The following is a 27233-nucleotide window of genomic DNA, read 5'->3' on the forward strand; positions in this document are numbered from 1 at the left end:
GCCTACTTGAACAATCAGGGAGGTTCCCGATCTTCCAGGCTACACCAGGAGGCCATGAAACTGTTGTCGTGGGCCGAGAAGAATGTAGCGTCTATTCGGGCCGAACACATCAAGGGGACGAGCAACAATGTGGCAGATTGGCTCAGCCGGGAGAACATCTGCGAGGGCGAGTGGTCCCTCAGCCCGTCACTCTTCAATCTCATCTCGGACCAGTTGGGTCGGCCGACAGTGGATCTGTTTGCGTCTCACCTCAACTCCCATCTTCCTCGGTTTTTCACGAGATTCTTCCATCCAGAAGCAGAGGCGACGGACGCGCTGACGGCTCCTTGGCCTCGAGAACTGCTGTACGCCTTTCCGCCCTTCCCTCTGATTCCCAGGACCATCAGGAAGATACGGGAAGAGAGGGCGGAGGTGATTTTGATAGCGCCACGGTGGGCTCGGCGACCTTGGTTCTCTCTTTTGACGGAGATGGCGGTGACACATCCATTAACACTTCCTCTGGCGCCGGACATGCTCAGTCAGGGTCCGATTTGGCATCCACATCCGGAATGGCTATCCTTGACCGCGTGGAAGTTGAGAGGCGACGCTTCTCTCAGTTAGGTTACTCGGACAAGGTCTTGGACACTCTATTGGCGTCCAGAAAGCAATCCACCATAAGAATTTACAATACCACGTGGAAGGCATTTGTACGGTGGTGTAGAAGAAAGCATCTGGAACCTCTTTCCTCTGGGGTGTCTGAAATCCTTCTGTTCTTGCAAGATGGGTTGGATTCCGGCTTAAAGGCGGCTACTTTGCGCAGGCAGGTGGTTGCCTTATCAACGGTTCTCACCAAGATCAGTGGCCCTAGTTTAACTAAACATCCTCACATACAACTTTTCCTGCAGGGAGCCGCAGCTAAATCCCCTCCACAGGTACATAGATTTCCCACCTGGAGGTTGAATGTGGTACTAACAGCCTTGACCAAGCCTCCATTTGAACCTCTCAGAGAAGTAGGGATGAGGTGGCTTCGGATGAAGACACTATTCTTGGTGGCGATAACATCTGCGAGGCGAGTCTCAGAATTACGGGCGCTATCTATAAAAGATACTCTGTGCGTATTCCACAAGGACAAGGTAGTTCTTAGAACAGATCCTACTTTTCTACCGAAGGTTTCATCTGCCTTTCACCGCGCACAAGAGATTTACTTACCAACATTCTGTCCCAATCCTAAACATCCCAAAGAGGGGTTGTGGCATACCTTAGACGTAAGACGAGCTCTGAAGATATACATTTTTCGCACAGAATCTTGTCGCAAAACAGAGTTCATGTTTATCAACGTCTCTCCTCCTAGAGTGGGGGATCGTATGTCCACATCTTCCATTAGCTCTGTACTTCGAACTTGCATTTTAGAGGCATACCGAGCGTCGGGGATTGAAGCTCCAAAAGGGATCACAGCTCATTCTTTGAGAAGTGCGGCGACTAATGCGGCATTAACAAATCGAGCATCTGTAGAGGAGGTTTGCAGGGCCGCAACCTGGACTTCGGTTTCGACCTTCATACGACATTACAAGCTTAACACGATCGCTTCAAGCGATGCAGCGTTTGGAAGACGAGTTCTCCAGCACATTCTTACAGACGACTGATGATGATGATGATGATGACCCACCCGTGTAGGGGACACTGCTTTTGGAGGTCCCATGGAGATGTCCTCCGCCTCAGAGAGAGAACGACCCTTGGACACTTACCGTGAGGGGTCCTTCTTCTCTGAGGAAAGGAGGACATCTCGGCCCTCCCATTTTTCTTTTCATCATCATCTGCCTTTTTCCTCCTGTTCTGTGTGCTGATCTCGTTTTCCTATAAGTTTCTTACGTTCTTGTGTTACTGAGTTTTACTTCTGTTTTAAAGTTTATTTGCTTGGCGCATAGGGTTTAGCCAGATTTACGTACTCACTGCTTACGGAGTCCCAGAACTGAGGGGCAGGGCTATTCCCAGGGCGCCAACAGGAAGGAGAAAAAAGTATTTCCTGCCTCCCTATAGGAACGATGGGAATAACCCATGGAGATGTCCTCCTTTCCTCAGAGAAGAAGGACCCCTCACGGTAAGTGTCCAAGGGTCAATCTCCGTAGTCTGGGTTTGTGCACTCAAAATGGCTGCTGCTTGCAGTTGGAAGACTTGTGTGCGCCGTTTCAGTAGCCGCCTTCTGTAAGTGGTGTTTCTTCATGCCTTTTAACTTTAGGTTAGGAGTCTCAGCTGTTGGGGCTAAGGCAAGTCTGCTAAAGACCTTACCCACTCAGACAGAGGTTTCACTAGCTCCTGCTGTGAGTGAAGCTTCCAATTCCTCTTCAGAGAGGAAACCATTGCTACCTTCGCTCTGCTCCATGGCTTGAGCGGCCAATGACATACTATGTAAGCTTCTTAGGAATGGAATGACCACCAGGGTCGTTTGTCTTCTGGCCCTCACTCGCTTCTACCCAGAGCTGGGGAGCGACTAGGACAGAAAAGGTGGAAGGTAAGAGAAGAACAGATGTAGAGTAGTTAAGGAAGATTTAAAAAATAAAGGAAGAAAATGGTATTTTAGAATAAACTAGAAGATTAGAGTAGAAGCAGAACAGCCTACTCTATGCTGCTCTCTCTGATGAAAGAAGGGTGATTCCCACAGCGGACAAAAAGGAGAAAAAAGTAGTTCCTGCCTCCCTGAATGGATGGTAAGAATCAACCACCAAGATGTCCTCCACCTCAGGGGAAGAACATTTCTTATATCTGCATTAACCAACTATGATGGATAACGCTTCCTTCCCCACCAAATAGTCATTAATACTAAATTAATTAGACAGAACTAAAACAGAATTATCCTGCTATGATAGCTTATGCATTGTGCTACTCAACACTTACAGCTAATTATGCAGAATTCCCACAAAATTAAACATAATTTACTTATAAACAACAATGGTAGCATTTATCTTTCATGAATATCTTGACTGAGATGTCCAAAATACAGTTGAACCCTCCAATTTTACTGTACACTAGAGCTTCCAGTTTTAATTTTTTAAATTAATAGATCAGCTGATACAGTATTTAGAAAAGGCCAATATTAATCAGCATTAAGGGCATATTTTTTGGGGAATTTTTGGTTCTGCTATAACATCATAATGGAGAATAAAAAAGCTCATGGAAGGCCAGTATGTTTATTAAAAATGTTAATTTTTCATTATTTCAAAAAAGGGATCTATTTTGAATGTTTCAACATAGGCAGAGTTATTTAAATCTAAAAGTTTTTAACAATCTTAAAAATGCAACCCAATTAAAATAATGGAATGCACCATTCCTTAAGAGACAGTAGTATACTAGGAATAAGTTGATCTAAATATCTTGGTAGTCTCAAAGGATAACAATGAGTTTTCCCACCAATAAAATGTTAGGTGCAAAGCAGAGCACTTGTAATAATCAGTAACTCACACACAGAAAGATGAATTTGTAAAGAGTACAGTCTGCAGACAACACAACTCAAATTTCCTGCCACCCACCCCCATTTTGTTTGCCAGCACTGCCACAGGTAGACACTGCATTTCATTCAGCACTTAGGCCAAAAATTTGCCTGCCCCTAATCTATGTTCATATTTCTTCATTGAAATGCGCCTTCTGACCTTCCCAAAGTAGCACCCATTTTATCCCTCCTTTCAAAATGGTCACATTATTAAGTCCAAAGCAACAGTCCAACACAAGCATATTATATAAGCCATTTGGGGTAAGAATATCCAGGATGTGCCATGAAAGTGTTTAATGTACTACTACTTACCATGTTAGGCATTACTGGACCAGGCACTGGCTTCTTGTCCATTGGAAACTGGGGTAAGCTGTTAGGTAGCACAGGTTTATTCTGCATCTGAGGACCAAGTCCAGTGGCTCCAATCGGTTGCCCAGTGTTTTGGCTATACGGTGGGACATAAGGACTGGGATTGTTCATCATTCCCATCTAGAAATTAAGAAATGGTCAGTTTAGAAATATTTTCATTGTTCCTTTTTAAATGTCGTGGAATATACTATTGTTAACTGGGAATGCATGCAACTTTCCTTTGAATGTACTGCGAATGAAAAGCCAAAGCCTAATATGAAAGAAGAAAATATAGCAATTGTATCTTCTCCTACTGGAAACACAGAGCAAACATCACTGGGCTGCAATCTGGAAGTCTTCTCAAAAAGTCGTAATGAGGACCGTTTGCTCCTAGACCAGCTACATTCAGATTATATCACTGCACACTACAGGCACTATAACCACAATAATCTTTTAAAGTATGTTTTACTTAATCACTCCTGGCTATCCCAGGAGTTCCAAGGGGGGAAAGCCAGCATTACAATCCCATGAATGCTGTTCATATAGATTATATTCACTTACCTTTTATAACAATTACACTAGTTTCAAATTCAATTACTTTCATAGCTGGACAAAAATATTTTTTCATGGTATACAGATCTTGTTACATAGGCATTAGATATTTGGCTATTGCTGAATGAGAATTCATAACTGAACATCACCATGCATGAGCAAAGTGTCATTCCACTGTTAACTCCTTCTACCTGTCTATTACTGTTGCTTTCTGACTGCAGCATCAGCTCCACACTAAGTCCCACTTGAAGTCCATTGGCTTCAAGAGAAGTGTCATGAAAATATGGCTGTCTGCCCATTTTTGCATACCACAGTCTACATTTGTAAGCGTCAAAATGAGGCCTCAATTACCACTGTAGGTAGAATATATGTCATTCTATGGCAACTAGAATAAGAATGTATTTTATGGTTAATACAACCAGAACAAAAAGTTGGACCGTAGATACATTTATTCCAGTATGAGCTTTTGTGAATCAGCTCATAAAAGCTCACACTGGAATAAATATTGTTGTTCTGCAAGGTGCCACTTCTGTTTTGACCCCTGTATATACATACATATAATAACTCTGCACAATCTCAGCAAAGCCCAAAACCTATGATACAAACTTAATGCAGCAATACAGGTTTTCCAGAACAAAAATATGAATTGGGAAATTTTCCAATTTAAATTTAAATAATTTGAATATTTAAATAATAATACCAAAAACATGCAAAACACAACATACAAGCCTGGATCATGTTCAAGCACTGGGGTTTGTCCATGCTTCATAGCCCACATTTAGCCCATCTATCATGACTGACTGCCAGCTCAAGAGCCCAGATAACTATATATATTAACAGACATTTTACATCAGAAATTTTTACATATGAAATTTTACATCAGAATTTTTACATATGAAATTTTACATCAGAAATTTTTCCAGGGCACAAATGCACCATCAGAAAATTTTTCTGACCTACAACACTGCCTTCATTTGCTAAATGCTGTTAATTTGGTATGGGATGACTAACTTATGTACCTCGGCAGCATCATTGTTACATGCAGTTCATCTGGTCCAAGGACAAGACCAGGTCCACTTACTCTTTTCCAGCTAGTTTTTGAGACCATATGTGCATACCACATATATCAAGGGCACATTGTATACCAACAATCTGAGCAATAAAATGTAACTAGAAGTCTGCTGTCAGAGAACGGGCTGGTCTGTTCAAGTCATATGTTGAATTTGCTAAATTCACTGTTTTTGTCCTCAGGCTACCCTTCCCACTGGGTCTCTGATTCTCAGTCTATTGTAAACCTTGTACCCCTTCAGCTACCTTGTTTCTGGGCTCCCTATCCTTTAGTTTTCTCAACTCTTAGGATCTCATCCAAGTCCTCACCTGCCTACATTAATGCTGTTCCTGAACCCAAACTTTAATCCCAGCAAAACTGTCGGCATTCTCTTCTTTCTCAAATATTTGACAACTCTGACACCCTTGTTCCCTTAGAAGCTGGAATATTCATGAACCGTCTGTACCAACACAATTCACCCCATGTCAGAGACTTCACTAAAACGAGTACAAAACAGGCGAGGTATTTTTAAAAAATTAGATGTACTAAACAGGCTACCCAGATGCAGTGACTTTACTATATGGCACTGCAAAGCTGGAATACTGTTAGAGACCAATAAAGATATTCCACTCCCATAAAAAGTAATCATAGTGCACATTTATTGATTAACTGATCTTCCAGACAAGACCATGTGAATAGACTTCTGCTGAAAAAGAAATACATAACCATTTAAGTAACCAATGGTGATTCACATTCCTCAGTTAAACAATTCAAGTGAGCAGTGGTTGTTTTCATATTTTATTTCATTTATTTAGCCATACATGCGTGGTTACTGATTGATCCTTTAAATACTCAACGCTTGGAATTCTTTGTAGGTGTAAACTAAGCAGATGGCACTAGAAGCTCCTGTAGCAAGAAAACAAATAACATTTTTTCTTCTATTCTCTGTGAAACTCGGCCTCCAGCATTAAAACAAAACCCCTAACTTACTGCTTTTCCTTTCCAAGCTTTGACAGTTAGACGCACACCTTTTGTTAAGAGACCTACAACCTACAGCTAATCAGTCAAGAAAAAATTTATTGTGTAAAGATAAAATGGCCTTCTTGCAAGCAAGTTTCAGTTTTATTAACTGAAATTAAGTAGGTGTACAATACGAAGCTAAAACTTTGAGATGTTTATAAAATTTAAAAATAAAGCATGCTGAATCCATAAATACTATTTTTTGTTAAAATATGCAGATTTCTAAAAAGGTGGAAGGTGGTGTGTGAAAGGTCTTATGTATACATCTTATATATCATGTTTTCTTTATTCCTTATGCCCAAAGGAGCATGCTACCACATGCAAGAACTGGCAAGGTAAATGTTTGTTAACTGCATGATACACCATAATGTAACTAATGAGAATAACCTACCTGATTTCATACTAATGTTCTTTCAGTCTACTGTTCCAACACCAAGCTGAGAATGTCATCCATGATAAAAATATACTCTATTTCACATACACCAAAATTAATCATTACTTACCCATAATTTTCAACATGTCTTCAAGCAACTGCTATTACTTTAATATACATGCTAAACAGACCTTTAAAAGGTTCTAAAATAGTTTTTGCACCAATTCTAGAGTGCCTTTCAAAAGATTAACCATGTGCACAGATTTCAGTGGCAATCATTGGTACATGATGGTTTATAGCAGGGGTAGCCAAACTTGCTCAACATAAGAGCCACATAAAATAAACATCAGATGTTTGAGAGCCGCAAGACATGAATAAATATTACATACACATTTTGATTGAAAAATATGTAAATTTGCCTTTTATTAACATTAAATGAGACTGCCAAAAATAAAAAGGGATAAAAACAGATGTTGATAATGATATTTGCCCAATGATACTTGTTTGTTTGCTAATGATATTTATTTGTCTAAGAGACAGAGAAATAGAGAGGTGGAAAGAAAGAGAGAGAAACAAAGAAAGCAAAAGGAAGGAAGGAAGGAAGGAAGGAAGGAAGGAAGGAAGGAAGGAAGAAAGGAAGGAAGGAAGGAACGAAGGAAGGAAGGAAGGAAGGAAGGAAGGAAGGAAGGAAGGAAGGAAGGGCATGCCTCCCCTTTGCTTCCCCAGCTGCCCTGCTGGGAGCTGCACAATATGTGCGAAAGAGCCACAGTTTGGCCACCTCTGGTTTATAGTAATATTTAGAAAATAACTGAAAAATTGTTTATCAGAAAAAAATTAATTTTTAAGTAGATTCCAAACAAATCCAAACTGTTAGCACCTATTCATAAATGAGAGGATTATGATCAAGTAAACTATTATAGTGGAAGACTATGATCCCTCTGCATTCGCACTGTTTAAAGAGACGTCATCTATACCAGTGGTTCCCAAAGTGGCTGGTACCATCCTCTGGAGGGTGGGATTATCTAGGGGAGTGCTAAGAGGCAATAGGGCAGTGGGGTGCTGGAGGCAGGCCTTGTCCCCAGTGATCGCCTCCACAAGTCATTACACACTGTCAGTACTGCAGTGAATAAAGTTAAAGCACATACTCTCAATGATAACTAGTCTGGGAGCTCTGTATTGGGAATTATGAAGATTTTGAACTTTTGCACCTTCATATTGAAGTTTGTTGGTTATCAAAAGACAACTGAGTGAGATGTTTTTATGACCTTTTTGACACTAGCAGTTCTTTGAAGACACAAATGCTTTGCTCAGTGATAAACTCAAGAAGATCAGGCATGACATTCCTTATTTATCACAGCTATTTACACAGTTCAATTAAATGAATTTGCAGATGCAAGGAAAATGAAGTCAAACTTATTAAGGCCAAATCTGTTGTCTCTGAGTTTATTTCAAAATTAAATATATTCAAATGCAACATAGGCTGCTGTGAGCTATACCACTTTGAGCTAGAAGAGAAAGGAAGGATATATCTGCAATTTTTTTGTGATTACCTAGATATGCTACATGAAGATATGACTGATTAAGGATCTTCTTTTGATGGAAATTCCTGATTGGGTGATAAATCCATTTTCATATACTGAGAAAGTTGGGGTAGTGGAGGAAGAACTAACTGAGCTACAAAATGACACTGTGCTGAAGCCAAAGTCTAAGAAATTGTAGCAAGAGTTTTGGTTACAGAAAGAAATTTATCTCTATCTTGTACTATGGGGACAGTGGTTAAGAAGCTCCTTCTTGTATTTCCAGCATCATATTGGATGGAACATAGATTTAGTGTGGTCATCCAACTTATTTCTAAGCAAAAAAACACCCTGACTTTAGATTACTAAATGTGGTGATTTAAGACTCCTGCTAAGTGACTTTAAACCAAACATTGGGAAACTGGTATCACTTCATCAAGCCCATCCATCACATTAATAATTTACTGAAGAGTGAAGTAGTTACTAAAAGTGGTATCTAAAATTCTTGCTAAATGACTACCAGACTCGAAAAGCTGGTATCACCAGTTCAAGTTTATCAATTTGGTTGAATAAATTAAACTGAAAAGTTTTAGTTGGATTTCAAATAAATGTGCAATTAATTGTTACTTTTTTGAATTTTATTGGCATTATCTTCCTTAGTAGGTTGTACAAACCACTATTCTTAATAATGCTTTTTATAGGGTACGATAGATGACTGTGATGCATCTGTACCCTTATTTCACCTAAGGGTTAACTTTAGTATTAAGGAGGTCCAGTTAAGCTAAGCAGATGCACGTGCCCGGGGAACAGTAGGTCCTTATCTCTCCCAAGGTCAGACAGCAAAATTTATTAATTAGGAGTCATTTTTGAGAACCAGGGATGGGGGAGAAAGAAGCAGTAAGAGTATTTTCTGGAAAATTCCTAAGATTTCATTGGTTGAAGTTCATCATCTGATGCTGTAGGCCAAAACCTATAAATGGGTAGGTCTCTCTCTTTTCTGTTTTCCCTGTGCTTATCTGCCCGACATCTATACCTGATGCTTAAACTGGTATGCTGTAATTATGCCATAATTTGGATTATTCTTCTATTCACTATTATCAGATTGCTCACAGATAATTTGTACTGAGTTAGTTTTGTTGTTTTTGTCACTCTTGGACATAACACACAACGTACTGGAATTTGAATTATTTTGCTTTCTTTAACTTTTAGAAATAAAACATTTTTAAAATATATCTGGTCTGGTTACTGTGTGAGCAGCAATCACCTTGGAGCTCATGATAAACTGGTTTGGTAGCTTTGCCAAGTTTGGGGGAGGCTGCACGGGGTTCCAGGTATTGGGACCGGGAACAACATCCTTGTAGGGCGGATTCAGTCCTACCAGGGACACTACGGATAAGTTATGGAACGTCTGGTCTGAATCAATATTTGCCCATTAGGGTCATTTTGCTTAACAGCCATACTGAAACCCAGCATACTTGGCAAAAAGGCCAAGTGTTTCATTCCCAAAAAATTTAAAAAGGAAAACCAGTAATCATATCAAGAGTGAAAATAATTTCATTTCCAAAGCATTAAAGAGTCAAACAAAGTTTTGTTCACTCTTCCCAAATTGAACCAGATACTATGAACAAACTGTTGAAGAGAAACTGAGATCATAACTATTATTGTTGTGTTGCAATGCTGTGGCAAAAAACTAAAAACAGGCTTTCTGCCAACAACCAAACCAACTGAATATAGTCTAGAATCTACCTCTTAAACTTCTGTCACATCAGACTCTTCAACTTGTTTATGTATGTGCATTAAAGGCAAAATAAATGAGATGTTCAAGTAAGATGTACATGTTACAGAACACATCTTTCCTGCTCAATCAGAAAGCAAAGTCCAGTCGCATCAACCACTACCATTTGTTTCCTCCTATAATTGCTAAGCACTGAACAGATTTGTATTGTATTTGAACCCAGATTTGTATTGCTCATTAAATTAAAATTTCATATATTTTAAATAGAGTCATACTGGGGATGTCATTTGATAAAATAAATTTTCTAACATAAGAGATAACTGATAATTAATGCTGCAATCTCATGCACACTTCCCCACTTTGTTCACTGGGACCGCTTCTGAGTAAACATGTACAGAACCAATATGTAAATTTGTGCATATCTGCATACTAATAAAATATTTTTTTAAAAACACTATATCTCTGTAAAGGGAGAAATATCCAAGATGACACCTGATACCCTTTTAAAAAATTAAAAGTCTGCTACTCAATTAGACAAAAGTTTTAAAACTGATTAACTTAATAGTTTATTTATGTAGGGATGCAGCCAGGCTTTAAGATTGCCAGTCATACATTTTGCACTGTAGAACGAGCAGTTGCCCAGAATTGAAGCTGGAGTTCAGATGAACAATTTCAACACATTAAAGTGCAGCTTTTTAAAAAGTTGCTAGAAATGTTCTCTGTTAAAATCTTGGTATCGAAAACTCTACAGTACCCTTGCTCAAGGTCTTGATAGTTCTTAAAATTACTTTTTACCAATTATTCAAACAAAATTCTACTTCAAAAGTATAGTTATACTGCTCCTCCCCCCCCCCCCCCCTAGCATCGGAGAGCAAATAGCTGCTATCTTCTTTGGAGCAGCTGTTTAATTATTTGAAGATTTTGTAACTGCACATAAGCAGTGCAAGCTTAATCTGTAGTACCATCCAAGGCCACTCACCACCCATTCCTTGCCCTGACACTGCCACCACCCTCCACCTCTCATAACCAAAACGGTGGCCAAACTTGAGGAAGAAATCTCGCAAGAGTTCAGAAGTCCTACAGGGCATGCATTACTTGCTGTGTGTTTTTAAAGAAGCCTGGGAGAGAATGCAATGAAGATCAGCTGCTCCATCTTCTGGGGAAAGGCACTGTAAGAGGCATGGGGAACATGGCAGAGGAGGAAATGGGCAGGTACAATGTTACTGCCTCCTCCTCAATTCTGTCACCTGAGGTAACACCTCAGTTGGCCTTTATATGCAGTATAATTCACCATAAATTTGGAATTAGGATATGAATTTATATCTGTATCAGCAAAAGTAAAACATGCAATTTCAAACATAACTGAAACATTCCCTGTTAAAAGGCATAATATAAGCCAATCACAGATCAATACAATAATTTTTAATAATTATCTGAAAATATACTCTGAACCAGAATATTGTGGCCCAGTGCATACAATGGCTTGAAATGGCCTTCCAGCAGTTAAACAAAGTTCCACCTCACCTGGAGTCTTACTTTGGTGCAGGGACTCTTCCTAAAACACACCTCTTCTGCCAGAGGAAGGCTCTGCCATTAGTGCAACAGAACCATAGGATACAATCCTATACCAGGAAGTGAGAGAGGGAGCATATGAGCAGGAAGCCTGTTCACAATGTGTGAACCAGGCCAAAGGGGACACCTCTCTCAATCTCAGCTTCATAAAAATGCAAAAATGACACAGATTAAAAAAGAATGCCTGAAAAGTTCCATGAAGAAGTGATATAGTTTTTTTCCTAAAGCATGCATGCAGGAGTGAAAGAGGGGAACAGGACAATGGGATGGAGAAGAGAAAAGAGAAAAGTTCTCTCCCCCACCCCCACTCGTCTCATCAGTTCAATGAAGGTATTCACAGGTCTCCACTATGGGTGTGCATTTGGATCTACTCGAGCTGAAAATATACCTGAAAAATACCTTATTGGTGTTTTTCAGATGTATTTCGGCTTCCCAAACGTTATCTGGGTTTTCTCAGAAAAACGGGTGGAGGAAATCCTGAGAAAAATCCCAGATATATTTGGGAATTATCGGTAGACCTGAAAACAGTGGAGAGGTGGGAGCAGATTGCTCCTGCCTCTCAGCTGTTTGTCTCTACTCGCTGTATGCAGATCCTGGGGCCAGCTTCTCCTGCAGCGCGGTTTAAACTACACTGCAGGAGAAGCCATCCCAGCCAGGCCTATGTGTGGTGGGGAGAGACTTCCCCATGGCATGCAGATCCTGGGGACAGCTTCTCCACAGCATGGTTTACACCATGCTGCAGGAGAAACCATCCCAGCTAAGTCTGCAAGCGATGGGGAGAGCCCTCCCCACAGCACGGAAATCCCGGGACCAGCTTCTCCTGCAGCACCATTTAAACCACACTGCAGGAGAAGCCAAGCCAGCTCAATACCAGTACAAGGATCCAGGATTTTTTAGAAATACTGATTGTGTGTGTGGTTCAATACGCCGGAACCAAAAAATACCGATTAAAAAAGATTGCACAGCCCTGCAGACAGGAAGGTCTGTAGCTTGGCAGTTCAAGACCCTACTACTGCGTGACGGAGTAAGCTCCCGTCTCTGTCCCCAGCACCTGCCAACCTAGCAGTTCGAAAGCAAGAAATTACCAGTAGATAAATAGATACCACTTTAGTGGGAAAGTAACAGCATTCCATGTGCCTTGGCATTTAGTCATGCCGGCCACGTGACCACAGAAAACATCTTGGACAGCGCTGGCTCTTCGGCTTGGAAACTGAGATGAACACCACCCTCTAGATTCAGATGTGACTGGCTTTCGAGCAACGGAAACCTTTACCTTTAGTGTTCACTTGTAGTTAATAACAGTAACCCCTTTGCATCAGGGATCCAGAGACAACACCCCTCTGGTAACTGCCCTGGATGCAGGGATGATCTACTGGCATGGGGGCCTCTTGGAAGGACTCAGATGTATGATCACTGGGTCCTCCTTTGATAAGATCTAATCTGGACATCTTATCTCCTTTATGTAGAGGAAAGATGTTTACAAACATGGAGTCTGTCTTCCTGAAAGACTCTGTCCATGCGATATTTTATTTATTTATTTTTATTTATTATTATTATATTTCTACCCTGCCCTCCCCACGAACAGGCTCAGGGCAGCTATATAAATTTTGAGTGCCCTTCTGACATCAAGGGTGTGCCACATGAACTCCTTAGGATGCCTCAGATGAGGACAGAAGGTAGGCAGATATATTTCCTGAGACCTGTGGAAGGTAGACGAAACCTTTCGCTGAAAGGTAGGATCCGTGCAGAGCACAACCTTGTCCTTGTGGAAAACACATAGATTGCACTTAACTGAAAGTGTGTTAAGCTCCAAGACCCTTCTCATGGAGTTCAGCGCCACCAGAAACCGTGTCTTCATCTGCAGCCACAGCAGACTGACATTGCATAGCAGCTCAAAGGTTGTTTTAGTGAGCACTGTTAAAAAGGTATGTAGCCTCCACAACGGAAAATAATGAACCTGTGGCGGAGATTTGACTGTAGCACCCTGTACGAAAAGCTCAACGTGAGGATGCCTGGTTGCCCATGGGAAGTAACACCATAGGGTAGAAGGTTTCAACCCAGAGTCCAAACCCTCTTGCAAAAAGGAAAGTAGAGACGCCACTGAGGAAGACAAAGGTTCTTTTCTTCTGTCTACACCACTGGACGAAGGCCTTCCAGGTAGTGCTGTATATGCGAATGGTGAATTGTCTTCTAGACAATAGTATGGTGTCCGTGACCTTGGCCAAATATCATGTTGAACAGATCCGGATGCAGCACTCATTCTCCCTCGTGAATGATTTCCCTGCTGAGCCAGTCGGCCCACACGTTGTCTGCTCCCCTGAATGTGTTCTGCTCTTAAGGATGCCAGGCTCCTCTCGGCCCAAACCAGTATCTTCATCACTTCCCGGTAAAGTCGTGATGATCAGGAACCGCCCTGCCTGTTGAGGTACGCTTTGGCTGAGATGTTGTCCGTCCACAACAAAACATGTTGCCCTCGCAGGCGAGCACTGAAATGATCCAGGGCATGGTAAATGGCTCTGAGCTTCAGCAAGTTGATGGGGAGACTCGCTTTGGTAGGGCACTGCTGGCCCTGAATGGGAAGGTCCTCCAAGTTCACACCCCAGCCAGACAGTCGCATCTGTGAAGACCCCCGAGAGCTGTTGGATGTGATAAACTTTGCCCCTGCTTGGACCACTATAGCAAGCTGCTCTTGACCGTGCTGGGGACCCGAATATTGAGTGCCTTTCTTTCCATGATTGCCCGTTGGTAGGGTTGAAGGAAACATTGCAGGGGTCTGGCATGAAGGCATGCCCATTGGACCATGTCTATACTGGATATCATGAGACCCAGGAGTTTTGCCAGTGTCATCAGGGTTGATGAACTGCTCTGGTTCACCAGGGACACCAGTTCTCTGATCTTCTTGGCTTTGGATAGAGGAAGAAAAAGTATTGCAAGTTGTGTCAATAATCCCTCCCAGATGTTTGATCCTCTGTGCTGGCTGAAGGGAGCTCTTGGAAATATTGATTAGGAACCCGTGGTTTTGAAGACATTGTAGTGTCACCTCTGTGTTCCGGATGGAACCCACTCTGCTGCTTGCTCTCACTAGCAAATCATCCAGGTACGGATGCACGTGGATTCCCTGGTTCCGGAGATGCACTACCGGGTTGATAATCAGCTTGGAGAAGAGCCTGGGAGCAGTGGAGAGTCCAAACAGAAGGGCTCAGTATTGAAAATGCTGGTTGCCCACGCAGAACCGGAGAAAGCGCTTGTGTGCTGGATGGATAGCAACATGAAAAAAAGCCTCCATGAGATCTATCAGTCAGGAACTTGTTGGACAACAGGGAATCCGTGATCGATCTCAAGGTTTCCATGCGAAAGTGGTGAAGTTTGATAAATTTGTTCAAAAACTTGAGATTCAGTATAGCTCTCCAGTCGTCGTTCTTCTTGGGAACCATAAACAAGATAGAGTAAACCCCCCGGCCCCTCTTTGGGATGGGTACCGGTTCTATAGCTTTGATGTCTAATAGGTGCCACAGAGCCCTGTCGACAATGACTCTCTTGTTTGTGGACTTGCTGATTGGAGAGATGAGGAATCGCTCTGGAGGCTGACAATGACATTCTATGGTGTAGCCTTGAGACACTATCTCCCTGGCCAAGGCATCTGCCAAGGACTGCTCCCATGCTGGGTGAAAGTACAGAAGGCGAATTCCCACGGGAGGTGAGGCATAGTCACGCCTGCTTGGGTTTGGTGTCACGGTCCCCTCTGTCGGTTTTGTTGAAGGGGGTTGTGGAATCTAGGCCCATAGGAGCCCCTTTTGGATGAGGTTTTTGAAGAATCCCAGGTGTTTTTCTTACAATCCTGATGGAATCTTGCCAAGGAATGTTGAGTGCAAAAGGAATTACTTCCACACCTCTCCATGTGTCGAATGGACCTGGGTATGGCCTTTTTCTTGTCACATGTCTCAACTAAAATCCTGTCCAAAGCATCCCCGAACAGACAATCTCCCTGAAAAGGATAGGCCGTTACAATGGACTTGGAGAATGAATCAGCCTGCCAGGCTCTTAACCAAAGAAGCCACTGCAGTTGATAACATGGCACACGAGGCAAGGGTCAGGATGTCCAGAATGGCATCAGCAGTGAAAGAATTTGCCTTGAGGATGAGAGTGGCTCATTGATCCCACCTTGCACTTCTGTGATGTGGGGGAGGGGCTTTTTTTGCTGCCTTGGTGGGCCAAGAGTTGGGCATTGGGGGAGGGATTGTCTGTGAGGAGGATGCCCCTTGGGTGGTGATCCCCACTCTATAGCAAAAAGAAAAAATTTCCTGCTACATAGCTTGCCTGAGATCAGTTGCATGAGATCATGCATGATGAGTTGCATGAGATCAGAGGAAGCCAAAACTGCCCCTGCTCTGGGTACCTTACCCCTCTACTGTGTGGCTTCAAGTTCTCTTTTGGACCCGGGGTGATCAGGATGGGAGGTCTGGTCTTCTCCCTCTCCTGCCCCATCTGCCTGGGCTGACTTCAGGAGGATGTTGGAGCCAAAATCTGTGCCTCCAAATACCACCAGCAGACCGATATCGACTCAATGAAGAGGTGGGCTCTTCCTCTGATGGCTCCTGGCGGCGCATCTGCCAGGTCCATTGGGGCAGCACAAGAATGCCGTGCAGGCAAGTTGGCCCCACCAATGACTTGCGCTGCAGCCGCCTCCGCGGCGGTGCGCGCGCACTCTTCTTCCCCTAATGAGAAGCCGGTGGGGAGCTCCATTGTTGCCATTCCACTGGTGGGTCTTTGAAGCTTGCGGCGGCCAATCAGTCTTCACTCCTACTAGAGAGCAAGAGAGGAAGGAGAGACATAGTCCAGACAAGACAGAAAGACAACGCAAGAAACACAAGTGGAAGATCAGGTTGAAAAGGAAGAAAAAGTTGAGAACTGAGGCAGAGCCTATTCTACAGCTGCTACTCCCTACAGAGGCAGGAACAGAACTAAGGGGATGGGCTATTCCAAAGGTGCCAATAGGAAGTGGGCTGAGAAGCAAGGCTCCTCTCAGAAACCTGCATACATGTGGGTGTGTTGACAAGGAACAGCCCTTCATATGAAGAAGCAGAGAAGCCAAGGCTGTGACTTGCTTTCTAAGTGTTGCGGGTTTCAAACCTGATTTGAGGCCGTCGTGTGGGAAGTCCAAAATGGAGTGAATGGGAAGTTTTCTGGTGTCGACTGCTTTCCTCCTAAACCACCTATGAAAGGCTTTCCAGGTTGTATTATATATCCTAATGGTGGAGCTCTTTCTGGATGCAAGAATTGTTTCTGTCACCTCCGAAGAGTATCCAAGTTTTAAGTAAAAGCACCGTTCAAGTTCCATGCGGTCAGAAGCAGGCGTTCTGGATTCGGGTGCCATACTGGCCCCTGAATGAGCGAATCTGGATATAGGGGCAGACGCAGTGGTGTTTTATTTATTTATTTATTTATTATTTGTATTTTTATCCCGCCCTCCCCGTAGGCTCAGGGCGGCTTACACGGCATGTCGCCGGAACATACAATAAAACAGTAAAAACATTAAAATATTAAATAACATTAACTCTTAAAACATCATACATACAAAACAGTAATTGGTGCTCGCCTCCTAGAACCAGATGGCCGTCAAAAGTCTAGTTGCCGTAGAGTCTAAAACTATGGACGATGAGGCCACCATGGGGCCACCAGGAGAACCGCAGCCTTCTGTTTTATTTTTCTCATTACCTTTGGTATTATTGGAATGGGTGGAAAAGCATACAGTAGGCCCCTTGGCCAGGAGGCGGTCAGGGCATCCGTAGCTTCCGCTCTGTCATGATGGAACCTGGAGAAGAACCTGGGTAGTTGGTTGTTCTGATGTGAAGTGAACAGATCTACTATTGACATGTCAAAGTGTTGCAGTATCCAATAGAAGATTTTCCTGTTCAGCATCCACTCTCCGGGGTGAATCGTCTGTCTGCTGAGCCAGTCTGTTTTCGTATTGCCCAGCCCTCTGATGTGTTCGGCTCTGATGGAGGCTAGACTCTTCTCCATACAGGATAGCAACATCAGTGCTTCTTTGTGAATGAAGGATTATCTGGATCCTCCTTGGTCGTTTATGTAAGCTTTGGCTGACACGTTGTCCATCCTCACTAATATGTGGTGGTTATTTATCCTGTTGCTGTAGTGAAGGAGAGCTAGGCGGATCGCCCTGAGTTCCAATACATTGATAGGTAACAGGGATTCCCTGTGAGACCAGCGACCCTGTGTTGGATTTTGCTGTTGTGAAAGAACTTCTTCCCCTGGCAGAGATTGGCCTCCCACGTCCACCAACATAGTGCCTTTTCTCACTGACATCGGAACCTGAAGCAGGGTGTCCTGTTTCTCCATAATCTGTAATTGATACGGATGGAGGAAGGACTGCAGTGACCTTGTGTGAAGTCAGCCCCACTGAACCGTGTCTAAGTTGGAAATTAGGAGACCCATCACCTTGGCTAACGTGAGCAGAGATGTAGACGTGTTGTCGATGACCATCTTCACCATTTGTTTGGTCTTCGAGATCTTCTCTTCTGGAAGGAAATGGGAGGAACTCCTGATGTCTATCAACATCCCCAGATGCTCTATCCTCTGAGACGGGGAGAGTGAACTCTTGGTCAAGTTGATTAGAAAACCGTGTGACTGAAGACAATGAATTGTCTCCTGGATGTCCTGAAGAGTCTTCTCCTTGAAAGCAGAACAAATGAGTAGATCGTCCAGGTACAGATGGACAGGCGCCTCTTCTTCAGGTGTCCTATGGTGTTGACTAACACCTTGGTGAAGACTTTTGGGGCAGTTGCCAGACCGAAGGGCATCGCTCTGAACTGCATGTGTTGTTCCCCCACACAGAATCTCAGGTACCTTCTGTGCAGTGGTAGGATTGGGATGTGAAGGTATGCCTCTGTGAGGTCCAAGGAGGCCAAGAATTCTCCTGGTTGTAGTATGTCGGTGATGGACTTGAGGGTCTCCATGTGGAAGTGCCTCAGTTTGAGGAATTTGTTCATAAATTTCATATCTAGGATGGCTCTCCAATCACCATTTTTCTTCGGCACTGTAAAGAATATGGAATAGACCCCCTGGCCCTTTTGATCGTCTGGTACCAGGTTCCACAGCCAGGATATCTAGACAATGATGCATCGCTACAAACGTTATGGCTTGTTTCCTGGGATCCTTGCGAAGTGGGGAAATGATTAACCAGTCTGGGGGAAGCCTTAGAATTTCTGCTGAGTAGCCTCTAGTCCAAGAGTCTGCTTGGGACTCTAGCTACACTATTTTGAAGTGAAGTAGCCTGCCCCCCACCGGAATCCTTTCTGAGTCATGCTTTAGTAATTTGTTGTCGCTTCTCGGTTTCTCAGACCTGTTGGTAGTCTGTCTCCCAAAGCTGGGTCCTGTGAAAGTTCTTTTATAAGGTTGCCTCAAGGAGTTCCAGGAGCTTCTTTTTCTCGTCCAGTTTAGACTGGAAGGACGTGTTGGAAGAATGAATGATTGACAGAGCTTCTCCTATCCAGATGCCACACATTCCTGGGCATGGCCTTATTTTTGTGTCTGGTTTCCACCAGTATCCTTTCTAGACGGTCATGAAACAGCTTCTCCCCTTGGAAAGGATAAGCCATCACAAATGACTTAGACTGAAGATCTGCATGTCAGGCACGTAGCCAGATCCCCCTTCTTACCACCACTGCCAAGGACATGGCCGTGGGGAAAAAAGTAAGAGCATCCAGAGCTGCATCTGTTGCCAACTATGATGCTTTTAATATTCTCATTGCTCCCTCCAGTAATCTTCTATTGTTCTCTGGAAGCAACTGAATGACTTTTCTAGACCAGACTATGATGGCCCTGGTGACTACTGAGGCTGTAGCGGAGGCCCTGATGGTCATTGCTGTGGCTTCAGTGATTTTTTTAAAGGCAATGTCTATTTTCTTGTCCAGGTTGTCTCGGACTGAACCGTGGCCATAGTCTGGGAAAGAGCTCCTACGTCCCCTTAGTGTCAGCTATGCTGCCATGGGGGTTGGGATGTTCTTTCAGTGTCTGTGTAAATTGCTTTCGCATTCCTTTCTCTCTGCTTTGCGCTGCAATGCTTATCTCTAAAGAAGTACAGGTGGCAATGTGTGTTGTCTGCCTTCCAGGCCAGGCATGGGAGCCGAACAATTCCTAGCTTCGCATAATAACGCTTGCTGGCTCTAGCCCGCGCACTGGAGGGTGCCTAATTGGCCAGCGCAGTGGGGGGGTGCATACGAATGCCCTATATCTCATTAGGTTCAAGAGGCAACGGCTATTCTTAACAGTGACTATGTTAATGCATCTATGGCTCAAAAGTATAACCTTTCTAAAGAAGTGTGTACTCTGTTGTTGGCTGTGGGTTCTGACATTCTGTTAAGAATCCTTCATTCTCTATCTACGTGCCTCTCTCCTAAACTGAGATGAGCAACGCAGAGGAAAAACTGATCTCAAGGAAGAAGAGGAGGAGGAAGAAGAAGAAGAAAAGGAGCCGACCCCTACCACGACTGGGGGGGTGACTCCCAAAACCCAGTCTTCGGTGCCGGTGACAGCGGCTGGGACGGGTGCTGTTCTGAAAACAACCTCCACGTTGGTGTTCCTGACTCCCTCAGGGCCCAGACAACCACCCCGGCTGGGGTATCGACCGAGCTCCAGCTGGGGCCACTTTAACCCGGATTCTACAGCAGAGACTTATATGCTGACACAAGGACCCCGAAGGGATAGCAGGTTCGACCTGGGGTTCCCAGCAAGAGATTTACCCCCGTATGGGGCCTCCTTTGAACCGCAGCTGGCAGCGTGGGTGACGGAGCGGTCGAAGGCGTGGAGTGGGCGCGTGTCCCCAGACGGGGACTGGAGTGGGCCCATAGTATGGCTGACCAAGAGCGGCAGCAACTGCAGAGAGACATGGCAAATCTGTTCCAGGCGATCCCGCAGTTGATGATTCAAGCCATCAGAGAGGAAAGACAGGCTCAACCGGTGGCACCCCCGCAACCACTTCCCCCCCAACCTCAGCCGGGGGAGGTGCCCAGGCCAGCTCCGGGGGAGGTCCCAGTTCCAGCACCCCGACCAGCAGGGTGTTTGAGGAGGAAGAGGCCGATGAGCTCCCCCCTCACAGACACTCAGACTGTAGCACTGAAATATTGCCTGGCCAAAAACTAACTAAGGGACGCATTTATGCCATGGGCCCGGCGGAGAAAGATAAACTGCGCAAGTTCATAGATAAAAACCTGGCCCGTGGTTTCATCAGACCAGCTTCGTCCCCATTTGCCGCCCCGGTCCTGTTCCGGAAGAAAAAGGATGGAGGGCTAAGACGCTGCACGGATTACCGGGGCCTAAATGCAGTGTCGTCAACTAATGCCTACCCCATGCCGTTGATCAAAGATTTATTGGCAGAAGCGGCCAAAGGGAAAATCTTTTCTAAGCTGGATCTCCGAGATGCGTACTTTCGTGTGCGCATCAGGGAGGGGGATGAACATAAAACGGCGTTCAATACCCCTCTCGGGCAATTCGAATATTGAGTGATGCCATTTGGTCTTCAGGGGCCCCCGGGGGTCTTCATGAACTTGATCGACGAGGTCTTGCACAAGCATCTGTTCAGGGGGGGCCTTGTTTATCTAGATGACATCTTGCTGTACTCCCCCGACCTCCCGTCCCATGTGAAATTGGTGAGGGAGGTGTTAACCACGTTGCACAAGCACAAACTGTTTGCAAAACTTTCTAAGTGCGAGTTTCATAAGACACACATTGACTTTTTGGGATATCGTATCTCGGAGAGGGGTCTGGAGATGATCCGGGAAAGGTGCGAGATGTATTGGGGTGGGGGGTACCCCGCACCCGATGACAGCTCCAAACCTTCTTAGGATTCGTGAACTTTTACAGAAACTTTTTAGCCAATTTTGCCCAGGTCAGTTTACCCCTGACGGATCTATTAAAAACTAAGGGGAAGGGTCCGGAGGCTACAAAGCTGGGAGCTGCGTTGCCTTGGAATAAAGATTGCCAGGAGGCTTTCAAATGCCTCAAAGCCTTGTTCACTTCGGAACCTGTCCTTGCTCACCCTGATGAGACTAAAAAGTTCATTGTACAAACAGATGCATCGGATGTGGTCATGGGGGGGAGGGCATCCTCCAGGAGGGAGGGGATGGGTTGCTTCATCCACTGGCATACGTGTCAAGGAAATTCAATGACACTGAACGGAACTGGTCTGTTTGGGAGAAGGAGGCGGGGGCAATAAAACTCGTACTGTCCACCTGGCGGCATTGGTTGGAGGGAGCGCAAGTCCCGTTCGAGGTGTGGACTGACCATAAGAACTTAAGAGACGCTAAAAGCACCTCAGTGTCTCAATGCCAAACAGCTTCGGTGGGCAGATTTCTTTTCCAAATTCCAGTTCACCCTTCACCACTTCCCAGGCTCAGCGAATTCGTTGGCCGACGTCCTGTCCTGCCTACCCCAACACGATAACCAACGGGAGGTGGTCTTGGACTCGGTGTTCACGCCTTCCCAGTTGGACGAGGCGGTGACAACACGCAGACAAGCACGCCTCACTTCTCTCCCCCCCCCCGGTGACGACGCAACCTGCTCCCCCCCCCCGGCGACAACGCAGCCCGCTCCTTCAGGCCAGGAGGGGAGGGCCGGACACTTGGCGCAGTAAGTTCGTTTCCGCGTTCTCGGAGGCCGACAAAGCTGTTCTACAAGCAGAGGGTGGTTTTGAAATGAGGGAAGATGGTTGTTGGTACCTGGAACATAAACTATTCGTCCCCCTAGCACTCAGGGGGGAGGTATTGCAAGCAGTGCATGGCTCCAAACTGTCGGGACACCCTGGATTTGTTAAATTGCTTCAACTTTTGAACCGACAATTTTGGTGGCCAAAGATGCGGAACGATCTATCTTTGTATGTCCAATCCTGCCAGATATGTGCCATGAGCAAAGACAGGCCGGGGAAGCCCCCGGGACTGCTACACCCGCTTCCTACTCCGAGCCGCCCTTGGGAGGTTATATCCATGGATTTTATAACCGATCTCCCACCGAGTAAATCGATGACTGTCATATGGGTGGTGGAGGATTTATTTTCTAAACAAGCACATTTCATCCTGTTTCCCTCACTGCCTACAGCCAAGGCACTCGCAAAGGTGTTTCTGATGCACGTTGTACCCTACAGGGTATTCTATAGGTATTATAACTGGGGAGTTTGCACGGGAAGCAGTGGAAACCAGATCCCCCAGGCAGCAGAGACTTAGAAATTCCTCCTTCATTGTGCGTCTCATGGACTCAAAAAATTCTCGAGGGATAGGACCCCCATCTGGTGGGGGTACATGACCAAACAGGTGCCTTCTCAAGTCCTCTGCCACTGGTCAATTCAGTGAAGATCTGCCTGAATCTTCCGCCAGGAGATTGGCATCCGGGAGCTGGGACTCGAGCCAGAGGAAATTTTGGTAGTACAAACACAAGCAGAAAAGGGAAAGGGAAAAACGTCAATCCGAAATTTTTGGAATCAAATCTTAGTACAAATAGGGAAAATTACCTCTATCTACTTACCTGCCTCTATAGAATCGATTGTATTAGAATTAGGACTAATAGATCTAGAGCCCAAAAGCACGCAGATGCAGATAGCAATAATGATTGCAATTGCCAGGATTTCAATAGCGCAATTTTGGAAAGCTAAAGAAGCCCCATCACTTCACTGTTGGCAAAATAAGCTGTGGGAATGTTTTGTACATAGCAAAATCTCGAAGAATATCCATGGAGAAAACATAGAAAGCAAACAAGAAATATTTCAGGCGACCTGGTTTCCGATAATATCATATTTAACGAAAAGTGGTATTGTACCTAAGAATCCATATTATGTAAATTTATTGTATTTTTGAAGTTATTGTTCTTTATATTATGCTATATTCAGATGAAGTTTTTCTAAAGCTTAACTCTGTTGATATCACAGTTTCAAAAATGTTATTTGTCATGTTACATTGTTTGTACGGTTTGTTTGTTTGTTTGTTCTTTTTTGCCTTTTTAATAAAATAAAAATTATAAATTAAAAAAAAAAAAGAGTTAGAACAGACTGCAGCACTCTCTGCCTGAATGCCACATCGTCAGAGTCATACACATTGATCTTTTAGTGCCTGATGAATGTGGATAACAAAGTCCACATGGGAGCCCTGCAGACTTCTTCCACCAATGCCCTGTTGGCAAAGGCCACATTCATTGCAGCGCTGCTAAAAGAGTGAGCTGTCATATCTGCAGGAACTCGTTGTTTCATACTCTTGTAGGCTTAAGTAATGTAGGACCTGATAGTGTTGTTTATGGCAGAGTTAGACATCTTTCTCCCTGTGTGAGGAGGAGAAATTTTAACGAACATAGCTTCTGTCCGTCTGAAGGAGGCCGTTCTGAGAATATAGCATTTGAGCACTCTCCTCACATCCAGTGTATGCCAAACTTTTTCCTCCAGATAGGTTGGATTTGGAGAAAAGGATGGCAAACAAACCTCTTGTGATCTGTGGAACTTAGTATTGACCTTTGGGCAAAAGGTAGGATCTGTTCTCAGAACTACCTTGTCTTTGTGAAAAACACAGAGCTCTGACTGAATCGACAGAGCGCCTGAAATCCTCCTGGCTGAAGTACTGGCTACCAGGAACAAAGTCTTCATCCTCAGGAATTTGAGTGGAATGTCCTTCATCAGCTCAAAGGGTTCCTTTGTAAGAGCTGTGAGGATGGTATTGAGCCTCCAAGCTGGAAGCCTATGTCTCTGTGGAGAATCCTTGAATGATGACCCTCTGAGGAAACAGCGAATGTGAGGGTGCTGAGAGATGGGAAGACCATTGTACTGGGGCAGGACCAAAGCCAGGGCCACCATCTGTCTCTTGAAGGTCGCTGCCCTGAGACCACTTACTAGACCGACCCTGTAGGAACTCGTCATCTAATTTCCATATGCAATGGGTCAGTCTTCTTCTGCTGAGCCCATCGGACAAAGGCCCTCCAAGTAGTGTTGTAGATCCTTGAAGTAGATGGCCTTCTAGCGATGACTGGCTCTTTGTAGCCTCGTTTTGATAGCTTGTCCCTTTCAATCTCCATGCGGTTAAGCAGAACCACCCTGGCCTGGGTTGCCAAATCGGACCTTGAAGCAGCACGTCTTCTGAGACTGGAATGGATAAAGGAGTAGCCACCGCCATCACCTGTAGCAACATGAACCGAGGATGAAAAGGCCAGTATGGTGCTGCCACTATGATCTCTGCCGTTAGAACTCATGTCCTCCAGAGAAGCTTGGGAAGTGCAGGAAAAGAAGGAAACGCATAGAGGAGCCCCTCGGGCCAAGGGGACAGAAGGATATCCAGGGCCTCCGCCTGGGGATGAAAATATCTGGTGTAAAATCTGTCCAGTTGGTTGTTCAGCGGAGAGGCAAATAGGTCTACCTGTGGAGTTCCCAGTGTCACCGCTATGAGTCAAAAAAGCTCTCTTGTATAGGGACCATTTGCCCTCCTGGACTGTCTGGCGGCTCAGTCAATCTGCTTGGGAGTTGATGACTCCCTTCAAATGCTCTGCCCTGATCAATGCCAGATTGGATTCTATCCAATTCAATAACTGAGTAGCTTCCCTGCGTACAGCTAACGACCTGGAGCCCCTGTTTTTTGAGGTAAGCATTCGCTGAGATGTTGTCCGTCCGAACAAGGATGTAGTTCCCCCTGATCCGAGGGGCAAAGTGTTGAAGGGCCAGCCTGATGGCTTGAAGCTCCAAGAGATTGATGGGCAGTTTCCTTTCTGCTATGGACCATCCACCCTGCACTGGATGATGGAGTAAGGTGCCCCCCCTCCAGCCTGATACACTGACATCAGTGAAGATTTGGATCCAGTCCTGGATCCAAAAGGACTTGCCTTGAAACAGATTGTTCAGCTTGGTCCACCAGTGTAGACTTAATTTCACCACGAGATGTACCTTCAAGGAAAGATTCATCCATAAGGCAATAGAATTTTGGTCAACCTAGCAGTTCGAAAGCAAGAAATTGCAAGTAGATAAATAGGTACCACTTCGGTGGGAAGGTAACGGCGTTCCGTGTGCCTCAGCATCTAGTCATGCCGGCCACATGACCACAGAAATGTCTCTGGACAGCGCTGGCTCTTCAGCTTGGAAACAGAGATGAGCACAGCACCCCTAGAGTCTAATTCGACTGGCTTTCGAGCAAGGGAAACCTTTACTTTTACCTATGGCCGTAAAAATAGTTGTAGTTGTCTGGAGTGAAACCTTCCCCACTGTAGTGTGTCGAAAGCCGCAACCATGAGGCCCATCGTCTTGGTCAGGGTGGATAAGGATGAAGTCCTTGCTTGAATAATTTAGTTGGCCAACTCTTTGATCTTTCTGGCCTTTTTGACAGGAAGATAAAGCTTTGTAGCTTGAGTGTCCATCACCACTCCCAAGTGCTCCAGACACAGCGTGGGAGTCAGAGAGCTTTTCTGCATGTTCACCAGGAAATCGAAGTATAGCAAGCACTGTGAACATGAATCCCTTGTACTCGAAGACAAATGACCGGATGAACCAGGATCTTTGTACACCACCCGGGGAGCTGATGAGAGGCCAAAGGACAGGGCTCGGAACTGAAGATGAATCTCCCACACACAGAAACGTAGGACTCTCCGATGGTGTAAGAAGATTGGAATGTGCATGCATGCCTCTGTCAAGTTGATGGAGGAGAGGGAACTCTCTGGGTTGTAAGGATTCCACAATGGATCTGATGGTTTCCATGTGAAAGTGTCTGGGTTTGACATATCTGTTTAAGTATTTCAAATCTAGGATAGCCCTCCAATCCCCGTTCTTTTTGGGGACCGTGAAGAAGATGGCGTAGACCCCAGTCTCTTGTTCGTTTATAGGGACAGGTTCTATCGCTTGAATGTCCAATAAGCGATTTATCACAGATCTGGCTCTCTTTATTGAGTTTGTTTATTGGAGAGACAATGAAACGTTGAGGTGGGACTGAGTGAAATTCTATCTTGTATCCTTCTGTGACAATATCTTTGTCCAGAAGTCTGGACAGGAGGCGGACCATGCTTGGTTGAAATGTAGCAGATGACCACCCCCACCCCCCAATGGGTTCAGATAGTCATGCCTTTGAGGCTTTGGGGTCCCAATCCCCTTTGTCCAGTCTGTCGCTACTGGATCTTGAGAACCTGTTACGGATGCCTCCACGACGAAAGTGCTGTTCGTTGCCACCCCATGAGGGTCTTCTGTTGTCTTGCCGAAACCTGGGCAGAGTATGGTATGAACGGAAAGAAGAGGGGCCTGCTGCCATCTTATCCCCCAAGCCATCTTGGGTAGAGCCTTCTTCTGGTCGCAGGTTTCCACTAAGATTCCCCCCCCATTGGATCCCCGCACAGCTTGTCCCCCTGAAATGGGTATGCTGTGACGATGGTGTTAGATTGGTAATCTGTAGACCAAACTCTCAGACAGACGATGCAGTGGGCAGTGGGCAGCAGCTGCTGATGCCATCGCCGTGGAAGCAAGACCATGGTGTCTAGTGTGGCACTGGCAGTATAGGAGATGGCTTTCAAGATCCTACTGGCACCCTCTAGTAGTCTGCAGTTGCTGCCTGTTAACATCTGTATCAACTTACGCATCCACACAATGG

The 27233-nt window shown here is 44.8% G+C and overlaps 1 protein-coding gene across 1 annotated transcript in view; it reads right to left on the minus strand.

Moving 5' to 3' along the window:
- EP300 (E1A binding protein p300) overlaps nt 1–27233 on the minus strand; it is a 126435-nt gene that overhangs the window by 65633 nt on the left and 33569 nt on the right. Inside the window, exon 3 of the mRNA XM_015419224.1 lies at nt 3776–3952. Within this exon, the coding sequence (XP_015274710.1) occupies nt 3776–3952 (177 nt within the window). The remainder of the gene's footprint in view (nt 1–3775; nt 3953–27233) is intronic.

The sequence above is a fragment of the Gekko japonicus genome, unplaced genomic scaffold (assembly GCF_001447785.1).
Source record: "Gekko japonicus isolate JY-2015 unplaced genomic scaffold, Gekko_japonicus_V1.1 scaffold37, whole genome shotgun sequence".
In the NCBI taxonomy this organism is placed as follows: domain Eukaryota; kingdom Metazoa; phylum Chordata; class Lepidosauria; order Squamata; family Gekkonidae; genus Gekko; species Gekko japonicus.